We start from the raw sequence: 16,475 nt of genomic DNA on the forward strand, positions 1-16,475 counted from the left end.
AAGGTGCTCAGATAATTGCAGGCTTAATGGGTCTGCTCCCAGCCTCAGGGTCAGAAACCAGAAAAAACTTCAGGGAAAAATAAAAGTGCAGGCTCACTGAGATTATCCACTACCCCTCCATAAAGCTACTGTTGGCTTGCTGGGATAAATCAACACAGATGTGGACTCTGTCTCGGTACACTGTCTATCAGTGACAGCAGAGACAAACTTGGAAGTGGACATTTTTGGGGTCTATTTTCTTGTGTTTGTTTTTCTCCTTCACCGTTTGACCTAGTTTTCATAGAAGTGTGAATGTGGTTTCTGGTTCCTTTGTGGTTGCTCTTCTGTTCTTTCTTTTATTTCTTCCTTCTCTCTTTTCCTTCTGTTTTTCATACAAGACAGTTTCCCAAGGTTTTCATGGTCCTCTTTTGTCCTCTAGCCTTGCTTTTAATTTGTTCTCCTTCTTCTATTTTCCCCTAAGCCCTTTAAAATCCGCCCCCCAGAGTAAAATTGAAATATTGAGAGCTTATTTAACGCATACAAGTTTTTGGTTTGCTTTAGATTTTGATATATAACTACAAATCTAGTTTATATGATTAAAGGTGGCAAATTAATGGTTATCTCAATTTGTCATTTTCTAGGCTGTGTTTGATACTGCTGTTATTGCTGATTGTACTGTTTTAGCCAAAGTGACATATGGCTTGGCTTGGTATACCAAGGGTGAGATTGATTAAAGGATCATAGAAAATCCTGTGGGCCAGAGCCAGAGAACCCAGAGGCTGGGCAAAGCATGCAGCAACTTCTCATCCCCAACAAACTGAGGAGGTAGGATCTTGCAACAAACTCAAAACTCTGGAAGTCACCTTTTAAAAGTAATCATTTCCTAAGGAATATAAATACTAGCAGTAAAGCAACTCACCATAGGTAATTGAAAAACGTCAAGCCAGGAATTAAATGAGAAAAAAGTAAAAGAAAATGACAAGATACTTAAACAAAATGCAACCCCAGACATCCAGTTCACCAAAAGCAAACCCAAGAGGCAGTAAGGTGGGACAATCCAAAAGCCACTCACTTAGCCTCTCTGAAGTGATAATAACCAAGGAAATGAATGAGCCTCTAGAAAAAATCAGATCAGAAATAGTTTCTCACATAACTACAGAGATGGTGACCACAATGAAAAACATGCTTAATGCCTCTAGAGCAGATACAGATTTTTAAAAATAGAGGAACTTAGGAAAATGATGGAAACTATGAATGCTCAATGTAGGAAAGAAATAGAATCCATAAAACAGATTGAAGCAGATATTCAGGAGACTAAAAATTCCACTGAAAGTATCCACAGAAGAATGAGGTAATGTGAAGACATAGTCTCAGATATAGACGACTGGCATGTGATCATGCGATAATGAAAAGAAAGATTTCTTGAAATTAGCAAGGGACACATGAAATCAATCCAGCAGCTGCTAGAAGATGCAAAGAAGAATAATATAATGTTGACTGGAGTCAATGAAAAAGTAAGAGGAAAAAAACCTGTTCATGGACATCATGAGAGAAAACTTTCCTGGCTGGGAAAATGAATTTGACATATAGATAACATAAACCTATAAAACTCCATTAGCAGAAAAAAAAAATCTTCAGAAAGGCATATTGTAGTCAAGATTTCAGAAATTCAACACAACAATAAAATGTTAAAAGCTGTTAGAGAAAAGATATAAATCACCCTCAAAGGGAACTCCATCAGAACCACTGACTTCTCAACACAAACTCTCAAGTCAAGGAGAGCTTGGAGAGAAGTACTGAAACCTCTAAAAAGCCCTCCAACCCAGACTGATGTACCCCACAAAACTATCTTTCAAAATTGATGAGAAATAACATACTTTCATGAAAAAGAACATCTGAGAAAATTCATGAACACAAAGCAGGCACTCCAAAATGTTCTGAAGCTCATTCTAGAAAGAGTTAACAAAGACTATAACTCCATGAACCCCAACAGAGGAATGCTCCAGGCAAAGCAAACAAACAGAGAGAGGATAAAAGGGAACCAACAACAGGAAAATAACATGATGAGGTTAAGTCAATACATATCAGCTATAACCATCAATGTCACTGTCTAAGTTCACCAGTCAAAGGAAACAGACTAACAGAATGGATCAAAAATCAAGATCCAACAATATGCTGCATACAAAAAGCACATTTAATTAAAAAAAATTCACAAACTGAAAGTCAAAGAATGGAAAACAATATTCTATGTGACAAGTATCCAGAAAAAAGCAGGAGTAGCTATTCTATGCATACAAAGTGGATTTCAAGCCAAGATTGATTAAGAGAGACAAAGGTTACTACATCCTTGTAAAAGGAACAATCCAAGAGGAAGAGATAACAATCATAAATATATACACAACAAATGCAAATATATCCAACTATATAAAACAAACATTAATGGACATAAAAAATCAATTAAGCACTAATAGAATTATACTGGGGGGATCTAAATACCCCATTGTCACAAATAGATCAACTAGACAAAAAATCATCAATAAAAAATTAGAACTAAACTAAACTTTTAAACAAATGGACTTAGTCAACAGTGTTCCACCCCACAACATCAGAATACACATTCTTCTCAGCTGCATACCAGATATACTACAAAATAAACCACACACTAGCTTATAGAACATGCTTAGGTAAATGCAAAGGAATTGAAATTATTCCATGCATATTATTAGACCATAGTGCAGTGAAATTGGAAACCAATGGCAAAATAATCCACAAGAACTTCATAAACACCTGGAAATTAAATAATATCCCTCCAAACAACCAGTGGGTCATAGATGAAATTAAAGAAGAAATTAGACAGTTTTTACAATTAAATGATGATGCCAATAGACCATACTAGATGAAAAATGATAATGCCAATAGAACATACTAGAACTTATAGGATGCAATGAAAGAAGCAATGAATACCCATAACAGGAAAAGAGAATGAGCTGAAATAAATAATTTAATGTTTAACCTTAAGTTTCTAGAAAAAGAAGGGCAGATCATACCTACAGCTGATATGAGGAAAGAAATTACAAAGATCAGAGCAGAAATTAATGCATTGGAGGCTAAGAAAATAATACAAAGAATCAATGAATTGAGTTATTGGTTCTTTGGAAGATTAAATAAAATCAACAAACACTTAGCCTAAGCTAAGTTATCAAAGAAAGAAGAGTCACATCCATGCAATTAGGAATGAAAAGGGTTTTGCAGAAATCCAGATCATCTATACTTACTTCAAGAACGTATATTCTAGGAAGATGGAAAATGCAGAAGAAATCAACAGATTTCTAGATACATATGAGTTACCAAAGCTGAATCAAGAAGATATTAAAATCCTAAATAAACAAATATCAATCAGTGAAATCAAAGATGTAATTAAGAACTTACCAACAAAGAAAAGTTCTGGCACTGCCAGAGTCACTGCTGAATTCTACAAGAAATTTAGAAAAGACATAATACCACTGCTTCTCAAATTCTTTAATGAAGTTGAAAGGGAAACATTACTTTCAAGTGCATTCTTGGAAGCAAGCATTACCCTCATACTAAAGCCAGAGAAGGACACAATGAAGAAAGAGAATTATAGGCCAATCTCCATAATGAACATAGATGCAAAGATCCTCAATAAGATATCGGGAAAAAGAATGCAGCAGATCATCAAGAAGATTATACACCATGACCAAGAAAGATTCATCCAAGGGCTACATAGAGGGTTCAACATATGTAAATCAATAAATACAATGCACCATATTAACAGAGATGAAGGACAAAAACCATACAGTCATCCTGATAGAAGCAGATAAAGCTTTTGACAAAGTCAAGCACACACTTATCAGAAAAACCCCACAGAAAACCCCTATGGTCTTTATCTCAATCTAATAAAAGCCATCTATGAAAAGCCAACAGCCAACCTCATACTAAATGGACAAAAGCTGAAATCTTTCACTCTAAAATCAGGAACAAGACAAGGATGTCCACTGCCACCACTTTTCATCAATATAGTTCTGGAAACTTTATTTTTTATTTTTTTGTCTTCTTTGTTTTTATTGGTACTGGGGATCGAACTCACGACTGCCTGCTTGCAAGGCAGGCACTTATGCCGCTGAGCTAAATCCCCAGCCCCTAGTTCTGGAAACTTTAACCAGAACAATTTAAACAAGAGAAAGAAATAAAAGGAATAATGATGAGAAAGGAAGAAGTTAAATTATCATTTGTGAATCACATAATACTCTACATAGAAGACCCCAAAAACTCCAACAAAAGACTTCTAGATTTAATAAGAGAATTCAGTAGCATAGTCAACAAGTCAACACTCAAAAATCAATAGACTTTCTTTACATGAATAACAAACTCACTGAGAGAAATTAGGAAGCAACACCTTTTACAATAGCATCCAAAAAACTGAAACACCTAGGCATGAATTTGTTGAAGGAAGTAAAAGACCTCTACATTAAAAACTACAGTACTCTGAAAAAGGAGGTTGAAGAGTATGTCAGAAAATGGAAAGAGATCCCTTGCTCTTCAGTAGGAAGAATCAATACAGTGAAAATGGCCATACTTCCAAATTGTTACACAGATTTAATGCAATTACAACTACCTATCTCACAGAATTAGAGAAAACAATCCTTGTTATGGTTTGTGTCTGGATGTCCTCCCAAAGCCTCATGTGGACATGGAGGGTAAGCTTTTGGAGGCAGCTGGATCTAGGGTTTGTGACTGATTCATTGTCTAGTGCTGGGATTGGTGTGTGTGTGTCACAACCACACTAGGACAGGTAGCCTGCATACGATACAAGGGAGGCTTTCTCTTTCCCTTTTGCTCTTGTTGCTTTTGCTGCCTTCCATTGCCATGAACTATTGACGCCCTGCCATGTACCACACTGCCTCAGAACCAGCAGATTATGGACTGAAACCTCCACAAACCATAAAAAACACCTTTTTTCCTTTAACTTTGGGTGCCAGGTATTTGCTTCCAGCAATGAGAGAAAAGTAGCTAAGACAATCTTAAAATTTATTTGGAACCAGAAGAGACGTAGAATAGCAATCCGGGGCAACAAAGGCAATGCAGATACATCACAACCCCAGTCTTGGAAATTATAATGCAAAGTTACTATGATAAAAACAGCATGGTACTGTCAAAATGAAAACAAAAAACACAGACCCAAGGATCAATGCAACAGATTAGAAGATGCAGAAACAACTCCAGACACACTTAGCCACCTTATTTTTGTCAAAGGGACCAAATATGTTCACTGGAAGAAAGATAATCTCAATAAATGGTGCCAAAAAACTGGTTTTGCACATGCCAAAGATTAAAATTGGACCCATATCTTTTACTAGGTACTAAACTAAAGTCAAAATGGATCAAAGATCTAAATATCAAAACAGAAACATTAAATCTTCTAGAAGATAGAATGGATAGAACTCTTGAAGATACTGGTGTAGGCAGACTTTATGAACAAGACTCTGTTCTATAGGAACGATCACAGAGAACCCACAACTGAAACTCATCTTATTAAAAAGCTTTTGCATAGCAAGAGAAACCACCAACAGAGTGAACAGACAAACCACAGTGTTGGCAATGTTTGCCAGCTCTTCCTCAAAGGATTACTACTGAGAACATATAAAGAACTCAAAATAAAAAATCAGATCCTCCAAATTTAAATACCCAATCCAAAAATGGACATCTTAGATGAATACATACTTCTCAAATGAAGGAGTACAAACTGCAAATATATGAAAAAAAATTCTCAACACCACTGGTTATTTGAGAGGTACAACTTTAAAACAACACTGAGATTCTTATCCTAGAAAGAATGGCTCTTATCAAGAAACCAACCAACAATAAATACTGGTCGGGTTGTGGAGAAAAAGGAACTCTTCTCCACTGTTTATGGGAGTGTAGACTGATACAACTACTGTGGAAATCAGTGAGGGAATTCCTCAAAGACTAGGACCATTTGACCCAGATATTTCACTTTTGGATACTTCCTGAAAGAATTAAAAGCATCATACCACAGCAATGTATGCTCACCCATATTTAGCAGCACAGCTTGTCATAACCAAATCTTGGAAATAGCCCAGATGCCCATCAGCTGGTGAATGGATAAAGAAGATGTGGGGTTTTTTTTTTAATACAATGGAGTGCTATTCTACTATAAAGAAGGATAACCTTGAGACATTGCTAGGTAAATGGATGCACCCTGACACCATATTCTTTAATGAAATAAATCAGACACACATGCATAATACTGCATCATTTCTCTGATATAAGAAACCAAAAGTATAAATAAGGACCAAAATGTATAATAGGTATTGTGAAATAGAAAGAAAATATTCAAATGGGGAGGAGAACAAGGGAAGGAGGAGGGGGAAAAGAAATAAGAGAAAATTCTAAAAAGTGATAAAAGAAGGAAAAAATTTGTACAAAATTTTGTAAGTGGGGAGAGGTGGAAGGGTTGAAGGGAGGGTACAGGAACGGAAAAAAGAATCAAGTTATATCATGCACAGGTACAAATTCTCTATGATGAATGTGATCATTATGTGTATCTAAAATGTACCAATAAAATATGATTTAAAAAGTTATTTTCACTTTTTTTGTCTTCTGTTTAATTTTTGAATTCTTCTTCCTGCTTTCTCCCATTTTCAAACTCCTATATTTTCAATAATTGACTATTAAATTTCATTAGTTTTTAGTTCTATGTGACTGTTCAATTCTTTTTTATCATTAGTGGAGATATAGTTATTACCTTCAGTAAATATTTGCTGTATGTCAATATTTGGTTTATCTTAGGGTTTATACTATAATGGTAGATTTGGTTTCTAAGGTTAAGCATGATAGCTTATTTTTTCTTATGATATATCAACATCCAGTATGTCTTGAATGATATTATTGTTGTTGATTTAATTGATGTTGCCAGGGTCACATAGTTGTTGCTATTAATAGGTTTCTCTATATGCCATTATCTGAATTACCTTAGTGACACTAATAATACTGCAGTTCATTCCCCAAAAACAGTACTGGGCCAATTACAATGCTTTCCACCCCTTCCAGTGTTAACAGAGACAATCAGATTTTGGGACACTGGCAAAGGACATAGTTAGCCAAGCACTGATTGAACCACTGAAAAGCAAACTAAAGAGATCTCTGTACTGGCAGCAAAGTCTTTCCAGTACAAGTGACCTCATACCTCAGCACAAAACAAACAAAAAGCAACAGAAATATGAGAAGGCAAGGGAAAAAATGTTCCCCAAAATTTCCAGCCCCACCTCAACGCTTATCCATGGGACTTTGAAGGTGCGGAAAGCAAAAGCCACAAACCTGAATTATTTGAAAAGGTAATGGAGGAGATTAAGAAATCAGATCAGACAGGTGCTCGGTGAATGCACAGAAAATATAACTTATCAGGTAAGAGAGGTGAAAAACAAAAATAAAGGTGCTTATAGAAGATACTAATAAAAAGCTAGCTAAGATAAACAAAATGATACATAACATGAATGACCAGTCTAGCAAAGAACTAATAGAGTTCACGAAAAGATTTCAAACAGGAATCCAGGAGATTAAGTTACATGCAAAGTAGGGGCAGCAGAAGTGACCAATGTGGGGACAGAATATCAGATGTAGAAGACAGGGGTGTTTTCAAGACCAATTACTCTTAGATACCTTAAAAAACCAAATATTAATTCAATATCTGCTGGATGATACAAAGAAGACTAGTTTAAGATTAACTGGAATAAATGACAAATCAGAAGACAGAACAAGAAGTTGATAGAAATAATAGCAGAAAACTGTTCAAATATGGGAAAGAATTAAATGTATAGCAAAGTGATGCATATAGGAGCTGTTAGGGATGGAATTTTAAAAGCTGCTAGAGCAAAGAAACAACTCACTTATAATGGTAAACCTAGTAGAAATACAGAAAAATTCTCAACTTTAAAAGACAGGAAACTTGGAGTGAAGTGTTTCAAGCCCTAAAAGATAATAACTTCAAATCTAGACTTACCCAACTATACCTGCAAAACTTTCTTTCAAAATTCATGGATAAATAAAGTATTCCCATCACAAAGAGCACTTCATGAAATTCATGATCACCAAACCAGCACTATAAAATTTCTCAAGGATACCCTAAAAGAGACAATGAAGCCAAAAATGCCAAAAATGTGACGGTATGAATACATCAAACAAGGTGGACAATTGAGCAGACACAGAAATGAAAAAAAGGAAATCAGCAACAGAAAAATGACAGAAGCCAGTCAGCAGTTTTCAGTAATAACTCTCCATGTGAATGGTCTCAATTCCCCAGTCAAAAAACACACACTGGCAGAATGGTCCATAAACAAAACCCCATAATATGTCATATATAAAAAACACATTTAATCCAAAAAGAAATATACAGACTTAAATCAAAGAATGGAAAAACAGTATTTCATGTAAAGAGAACCCAGAAAAGCAACAGAAATATGACAAGGCAACAAAAGAGAAAGTGGATTTCAATTCAAAAGACATGAGAAGAGGCAAAGGTCACGAAAAAGTCAACAAAGAAATGTTACAGTTGAACCAAACATTTCAACAAATGAACTTAATAGAATTCTACAGCGTTCTATCCAACAACAACAGAACACACATTCTTCTCAGAAACACATGAAACTCACCAAAATAGACCAACGGGCTGGACCATAAAGCATTCTTCAGTAAATATGAAAGAATCAAAATTATCCCATGTATATTATCAGGCCACAGTGTAATGAAACTGGAATAGCAGTTAAAACAGGATAGTACTGCATAAACACAGTCACACGGGTCAATAGAATATAGAGGCAAGAATAAATTCACCTAAGTGCAGTCAACTGATTTTTTAAAAAGGTGTTAAGAACATACAAAAGACAAAGAACAATCTCTTCAAAAAATTGTGCTGGGAAAATTGGATAAACATGCAAAAAAATACCTAAAATGCACCAATAAAAATCACCAAAAATGCAAAGAATGAAATCTGATCCTATCTTCCACCTTTCACGAAAAGCAATGCAATGACCATAAGACCAAAACTGTAAAAACCTTGAGAAAAACACAGGAGAAAAGATTGACATTGGTCTTGAAATGATTTCTTGGATTTGACATGGAAAACACAGACAATAAAACAAAAACTATATATAAGCAGGACTGCACTAAACTAAAAAGCTTCTGTACAACAAAGAAGCACCAAGTTGCCAAGTGAGGAGGCTACCTATGAAGTTGGGAAAACTATTTGCACATCTTACATTGATTAAGAGGCTAACATCCAGCCAAACATGGTGGAGCACACCTGTAATCCCACCATTCCAGGATGCTGAGGCAGGAGGATCTCAAGTTTGAGTTCAACCTGAATAACATAGCTAAATCCTATCTCAAAGTAATTTTTAAAAGGGGAATTTGGGATTTAGCTCAGTCTCCAGCACAAAACAAAAGGAAAATAAAACACTGCCCTCCCAGTAAAAGACTGATATCCAAAATATATACCAATCTCCTATAACTCAATAGTAAACAATAAAAACAAAAATCCAGATAACTTCATTAAAAAATGAGCAGAGAACTTGACTAGTCATTTGTCCAAAGAAGACACACAAATAAATGACCACCAAATACATGCGTGCATGCACAATGCCACTAAGCCTCAGGTAAATGGAGATCAAAACCTTAATGAAGTATCATCTCATGCCCACTGGAATGGCTATTATCAAAAAGCAACACAGCTGAGCATTGTGCATGCCTGTAATCTCAGCACTCTGGGAGGCTTAGGTGGGACAGTTTCAAATTCCAGTCCAACTTGGACAATTTAGTGAGAACCTGTTTCAAAACAAAAAAGGGACTGGGGATGTAGCTTAGCGCAAAGGCCCTGGGTTCAATCTCCAGTACTAGAGTGGAGGGCAGGGAGCAAAAGATAACAAGTGTTGACAAGGATGTAGAGAACTGGAACTCTTATTCACTGCCAGCGGGCCTGTAAGTTACTGTAGCCACTATGGAACACAGGGTGGTAGTGGTTCCACAAAAAATTAAAAGTAGAATTGCTATAGGATCCAGCAATCCCACCCTAGGTGTGCACCCAAAACAATGTGAAATTGGGATCTATAGGAGATATTGCACTCCATGTTCACTGCAGAATTATTCACAAGAGCCAGGATGTGTAAACAACCTAACTGTCCATGAACAGATGGAAGAAGACAATGTGAGACCCATACATAGTAGAACATTACTCAACCTTAAAAAGAAAGTCTTCCAATTTGTGACAACCAGGATAAACACTGGGCATTATGCTAAGTGAAATGAATCCATCACAAAAGCACAAGTGTTGTAAGATTCTGCTTATATGAGATACCAAGTAGTCAAACTCAGAAGCAGAGAATGGTAACTGTCAGGGCTGGGGTCAGGAGAGAAATCAATGGGAAATTGTTGCCCAGTGAGTGTAAGGATTTAGTTCTACAAAATGAGTAAGTTCTAAAGAAGTACTTCACTACCCTATGTTACCAGGATGGGTCTGGTGTTCACTGTTCATGCATCTGCACACGCGCACACACGCGCACACACACACACATGGGTTCCTGGAGACTCGAGCTTCCCCTGAAGGTCACCCACAGGTGGGATATGCACCCAGAATGGTGTTCATGGAACCCATCAGCTGTTCCACATCAGAGAAGTCCAAGGTCTGGTCTTCAAACTCAGGCTGTGCAGCGATTTCCACATCTGTTTTTGTTTTCAGAAATTTTCCGAGCCTGTGTGTATACAGAGACATGGTAAGAATGGAGGGGTGCACTTTCCAGGATGTATCTGGGTGCAGCATCGCTGGTAGTGCCTGAAGAACCCTCTTTGTCGACTTTCCTGTCCTAATACGCTGCTGGCTGCTTTCACCAACCTAGGAGGTCAACAGCAGGAGTGGGTGACATTTGTTTGTGCTTTGAGGAGAAGGGAAGGGCTGTGTCAGTGGGTGGCCAGGAGGATGTCCACTCCCTGCTCATGGAGGATCCCTTGGCAGCTACCCTAGACTCTCTCACCTGCAGCACCCAGGCCCTGAGATGTACCAAGGGCTCAGAAAGGGGCTTTCAGTGCCCTTAAGGTGCTGATCTCAGGTCTACGGGCCTTCTTTTGGCAGTCACAGTGGAAAAGCCAGGATCTGAAACCAGGTCAACTTTTGCCAAAACCCTTAGAGTATTAAGTTTCACTGTTCATATTGCTTTATAGACGTTGCCTTATTGACTTCTCACAAAACTGACTGTGTAAACAGGAAATGTGGATCCTTAGACAAGTTGGACATGCCTAGGTTACAGGGTAGCAGGGTGAGAACTCCTGTCTGACTAAATTGTGCCTGCTTTCTGCTGACTCATGGCTCTACAACATCTGGGGGGCCCTGGAGTGCTTTCCAGATCCCCACTTCTCCTGGTGCAAGAGAGGCTTGTGGAGACCTGGCCACACTTTCCTGGCTGGGCTTCTCTTTGACCCTGAGATGCTGAGGTTCAATTCTAGAGGTCCCTCAAGACTTCACACCACCATTCTGAAGCCAGTGCTCTTTTACATAGAGGATGAGACACAGCGACCGAAACCAGAAGTACAGAACCCCGCAGAGCTGAGTCCAGAGGTCAAAGGAACAGAGAAGGTCATGTGTGTGCGAGCGGAAGCTTTACCTGTCAGTCATGGCCAATGCATCCTGTGAAGGAAGAAAGAAGGAGAAAATGTTGCCTCTGGAAATAAATCTTGTATGTAAACATACAATGCACAGTGGGACATGGGGAAAATCAGCTGTATTCACATCCTCACAGCACCATCCCGTGTCTGTGCATTTCCTTCCGCATGAGGGTCTTTCCCATTTACGGGGTAAACACCTACCACATCGAAGACGGTCTCTGGACCACTGATTTGAAAGACTGACAGCAGTTTGTGGAATTGAAACCCCGCAGTTCACTTCACTGTTCCTCTATGTTGGACATTCTGGTTGTTTCAGATTTTAACCATCATAAACAATAGTGAGAAGGATACCTTCAAGGTGTCACCACAGCCCCCCATGCTGGTTGTGTCTGAGTCATGGTGCCACTGTGGGAACCCTGGCGCAAGAGGCAAAAGTGTGGATGGCTCTCATGGTGCCCGCCAACTGCTCTCTGCTTTAGTCATGCCTAACCATGGCAGGCAGGAGGCGTGGTGGGGCTTTGAGGAGCCACTGTTGGCTCAGACAATGCAGAGGTCACACATGGCAGCCAGGAAGCCGCTGAAGCTGAAGGCTCCTCCCCCACGTCCTGACACCACATCTGCCCCACAGTCCTGTGCAGCTGTGTGGAGGAAGCGGGTCCCAGTCTGACTGTGGTTGAGATTCCCACAGCCCAGCTACACAGGACTTGGGTCAGATTTAATTTAACTTGAAGGAATTAAGAAATGGATTTTTGGGTCTGGGGTTTAGCTCAGTGGCACCTGCTCAAGTGTGAGTTTGTAAGTTTGATCCCCAGTACCAAAAACAAAGGATTTTGGAATGCATGGGATGTATAAGTTTATACAGTAAGAATTTAGAATTGCTGTCTGGTGACTGGGAAATTTTAGTGCTTTTGTTTGTTTAGTGTTTTGTTTTGTTTTGTTTTGTTTGTTAGTGTTTAGTGTTTTAGTCTCCTCAGAGGTCTAAGAGGCCACCTTAGGTGGCCAGAAAACTCTCAGGGCACTGACTGTGCTCAGCTCTACGATGGGGTGACAGAGATGCTGCCTTAGTAGGGTCGGTAGAAAGGGTCAGTTGTGTAGCACCTGGGCCACCCCTGATAGAGCTGTGTAGCATGACAAGGACACAACCTCCCTATTGTGAATGTCTCAAGTTGATGCTGACCATAAGCTAAGTTTGAACACCACAGGGTGAGAGAGGACAACCTGACCTTCCCTAGCCATCCCTGTCAGTTTGGTTTATGATGTGTTCTTTACGTTTCATTACTGACCTTTAGGAAGTCAACCTTCTCCTCATGACACATCTCCTCTATGGTTTCCATCAGTTCTTTGCAGGTATCAAGGTTTTCCCCACAACTAACCAGCTGTCCATACAAGGCCTCCAGCTTCTCTTTCTTCTTTTCTCCTAGAGCTTGGATCTTTTCTTCGTACTTTTGGGCAAGTGTTTCCAAGATTCCATTGTAATGTGACTCAAAGTTTTGTTCTTGTCTTCCAAAATTTTCCTGCAAGATAGGTGACCTCAAGTCATCATTTCAGTGCATGTGATGTGTGACTAGAATCACCAGGGGCAGGAAGGTGTGTTTCCCCACAGGTGTTTTAGACCTTCTACATCACCTTATCTCTCCCAGGATGCCAGCATCAATGTTGGGGGAGCCCGGACCGAGGACTCTGTTCCAGACCCTCAGAAATGATATTAGCAAAAAGCACAGCTTTATTTCTTGGCAGCATTTTTCAGTCCTCTCTCAGTGTTAGCCACCTCCCATCACCATGACAACCAGCCAAGGAGCTCATTAACAATGACTCAGATCATCACAGAAACACTGAGTTGCAACAACTAAGGTCATACCACCGAGGGGAAGATGAGGGTAGTGCGTGTTGGAGCCAGGTGACACTGCCTAACAGACACGAAGATGCAAGGAGCAAACAGGTGGGTGCACTGTTTGGTGCTGCAGTATTTAGTTCAGGATAATGACATGAGGAATATTAAGTAGGGCATGGAGAGTCCTGCTCTTCATTATTTTATACTGAAGTTCAGGGACTGGGTAGGCTGTGCCTGAGTCATTTCATTAGGTAATGAGGAGAGCTCCTAAGAAGAGTCATAACTGAGCACCTACCATGTACATAAGAACTGCTTAGAATGGTGAGAAAGGAAAGCCTTAGATGACTCTCCAATAAACAGCATCACAGGAGGGCTTCAGAGTCCTTACTGAGGATGAAGGTACCTTGACCTAAGAGAAAGCTGGGCCAGGCAGGGTGGAACACCCCTGAAATCCCAGCACTCTGGGAGGCTGAGGCAGGAGGATCACAGGTTGGAGCCCAGCCTGAGCAACTTTATGACTTTGCAAGAATCTATCTCAAAATAGAAAATTTTAAAAAGGATGGAGGTGTAATTTAGTGCAAAGACCTTCCATCATACTACAGAGAAAAGCAAGCAAGTAAGCAGGCTTTGTTGGCTTTGCATTGCTGAAACAAATTATTTGAGAAGTGTTTACCTCAGAAAAGGTTTATTGTAGCTCATGATTTGTCTCAGTTACTTTTCATTGCTGAGACAAAATATCTGATACCAAAAGTTAAAGGAGGAAAGGTTTATTTGGCTCACAGTTTGTAGAGGTTTCAGTCCATAGCTGGCTGGTTCCAAGGCAGGATAATACAGAGAGATACCACAGAGGAGAAGCAGTCCATGACAGGCAGCAGACAGCAGGCAGAAGGCAGCAAGTGACAGAAATGACCCTCTTTCTGTCCCTTATGTCTTATCCAGGCTACCCAGCTAGGGCAGGTAGCACTCACACTCAGGGTGGGGCAGCCTTAATCCTAGCATGGCACTGTGCTTCAGTCCTTTGTCTCTTGGCCTGGCTCCTTTTAGGTCTGGTGGACCCAAATCATGGTGGAAGCAGACAGAGGGGAAAACTGATAACCTCACAGCAGCCAGGACACAGAGAGGAGAAAGGGCTCGAGGTTTTGAAGGGCAAGTCTAGTGACTGACTTCATCCAGTGAAGCTCCAGGTCAAGGTTCTGCCATTGCCCAAGAGTGCCACCAGCAGGAGGCCACACCTTCAACACATGTGCTTTGGAGAAATATTTAAGACCCAAACCAAGCTGGGTATGGTGGTGCATGCTTATGATCCTAGTCATTCAAGAGGCTGAGGCAGGAGGATCATGAGTTCAAGGTCTGCTTGGAAAATCAAAATTAAATAAAAAGGGCTGGAAATGTAGCTTGATAGTAGAGCACTTGTCAGAATGTATGAGGTCCTAGATTTGCTCAGTAACACAAGAGCAAAAAAGGAAAATCCAAACTGTAACACTGACACACCGGAGTGTGAAAGGTTGTGTGCGTGCTGCTGTGTTCTTAACCCTCTCTCTACCACCCCAGCGCTGGAAAAGGAAGCTTCACCCCTTCTCTGCCTTCCACAGAGGCCAGTGCAATACTCTCTTCCCTTTAAGGTTGAGGGTTAAGAAATTCTAGCATCCCAGGAAAAGGCCTAGGGCCTTGTTAATTCATGTGGGGTGCTCCTGAGGCTACCTTAACAGAAGCAGCACACCCGTAAGTTAGGAGGGGGAAGTCCAGTGTCCTGGTCACACCTCTGGAAGCCTCAGAGTGATGTGGTGCATACTCACCAGGCCACACCCGGGGAAGTTTACTCTTAGGAGGAATAGGGAACAGCTGAGTGAAAAAATACTTGGCAAAGCCAGGATGGGCATCTCACAGAGCTTCCTGGAGGCCTGGAGTGGAGTGCTGGCTTAGCTCTGTGCAGCTCCCTCAGCAAAGTGACAGAGTGGTGGATTCTAGCTCAGCAGTCCTGGCCCACACTCATCCCCAGGACAGGATGAGGAGAGGGAAGGGCCTTAAGGGAGAGGAACCCTTTCCAGACTTGAAATTCTAAAGTCTTACTGATCTCTCAGTCAATCTGTCAAGCAATTAGATGAAGACACTGACTTGTGGCCCACGCACGGCTTATGTATGTCTGAGTTTAGCAATAACTGGCAGAATGAGCATGTTATCACAGAAAACAACTAAAGCTGCTATTTGTTATGGTTTAGATCTAAAACGTCCTCCCCCAAGTCCTGATGTATGGAAGGTGATTGGATCATGGGTGGGGTACTCAGCAGTGGAGTCACTCATGGATGAGTTCATGGCTGGCTGTGCTAATAGGGGGCAAGATCTGGCTGGAGGTGGTCACTGGGGACATGACCCCAAAGGGTATCTTCTCATCCCTGGATCCTTTCTGCTTCCTGGCTGTCACAAGGTGAGCACCTTTCCTCTGCCAGGTCCTTCCACCATGCTCTTCCCACCTTGGAGCTGGCCTACCATGGGCTGAATCCTCAAGGACCATGAGCTAAAAATAAACCTTTCCTCCTATTACTTAATTGTGGGTGCTAGGTTCTTTGTCCCCATGACCACAGTGATTAAGCCCATATCTGAATTTATGTCATTAACATGATGGATACTCCAAAGGCCCTCAGCTAGCCACAAAGTACAAGAAAACAACATGGAACCCACTGTGTCTAGCTACCTAACTGTGCCCCAGGTAGCACCCAAGGGATTCTCAGTGTGTGCAACAAGAAAATGAACCAAACTACATAAACAAATCAAAATCCAAGGGGCCATCTATTCATTCTTTTTACCAACTGAGCTCAAATGTTCACTCTTCTCCATCTGGTTGATGCCACTGTGAAGGGATCCTTGCTAGAATAAAGATTTGAGCCACATACAAATGGTGATTTGGCTACCGAGGATGTGGAGGAAAAGGATTCTGCTTGCAAAATTTCTGTCTTATTTATTCATGTACCAATTG

The 16,475-nt window shown here is 40.2% G+C and overlaps 1 protein-coding gene across 2 annotated transcripts in view; it reads right to left on the reverse strand.

Moving 5' to 3' along the window:
• Fsd2 (fibronectin type III and SPRY domain containing 2) overlaps window positions 1-16,475 on the reverse strand; it is a 44,702-nt gene that overhangs the window by 16,364 nt on the left and 11,863 nt on the right. For both annotated transcript variants that reach the window (XM_063250095.1, XM_013158972.2), the window contains 3 exons: window positions 12,954-13,184; window positions 11,670-11,692; window positions 10,642-10,763 (listed from right to left, as the gene is read on the reverse strand). In XM_063250095.1, the coding sequence (XP_063106165.1) occupies window positions 10,642-10,763; window positions 11,670-11,692; window positions 12,954-13,184 (376 nt within the window). The remainder of the gene's footprint in view (window positions 1-10,641; window positions 10,764-11,669; window positions 11,693-12,953; window positions 13,185-16,475) is intronic.

Source organism: Cavia porcellus, unplaced genomic scaffold, assembly GCF_034190915.1.
Source record: "Cavia porcellus strain 051 isolate PalLab524CR breed Dunkin Hartley unplaced genomic scaffold, mCavPor4.1 scaffold_6, whole genome shotgun sequence".
NCBI lineage: Eukaryota > Metazoa > Chordata > Mammalia > Rodentia > Caviidae > Cavia > Cavia porcellus.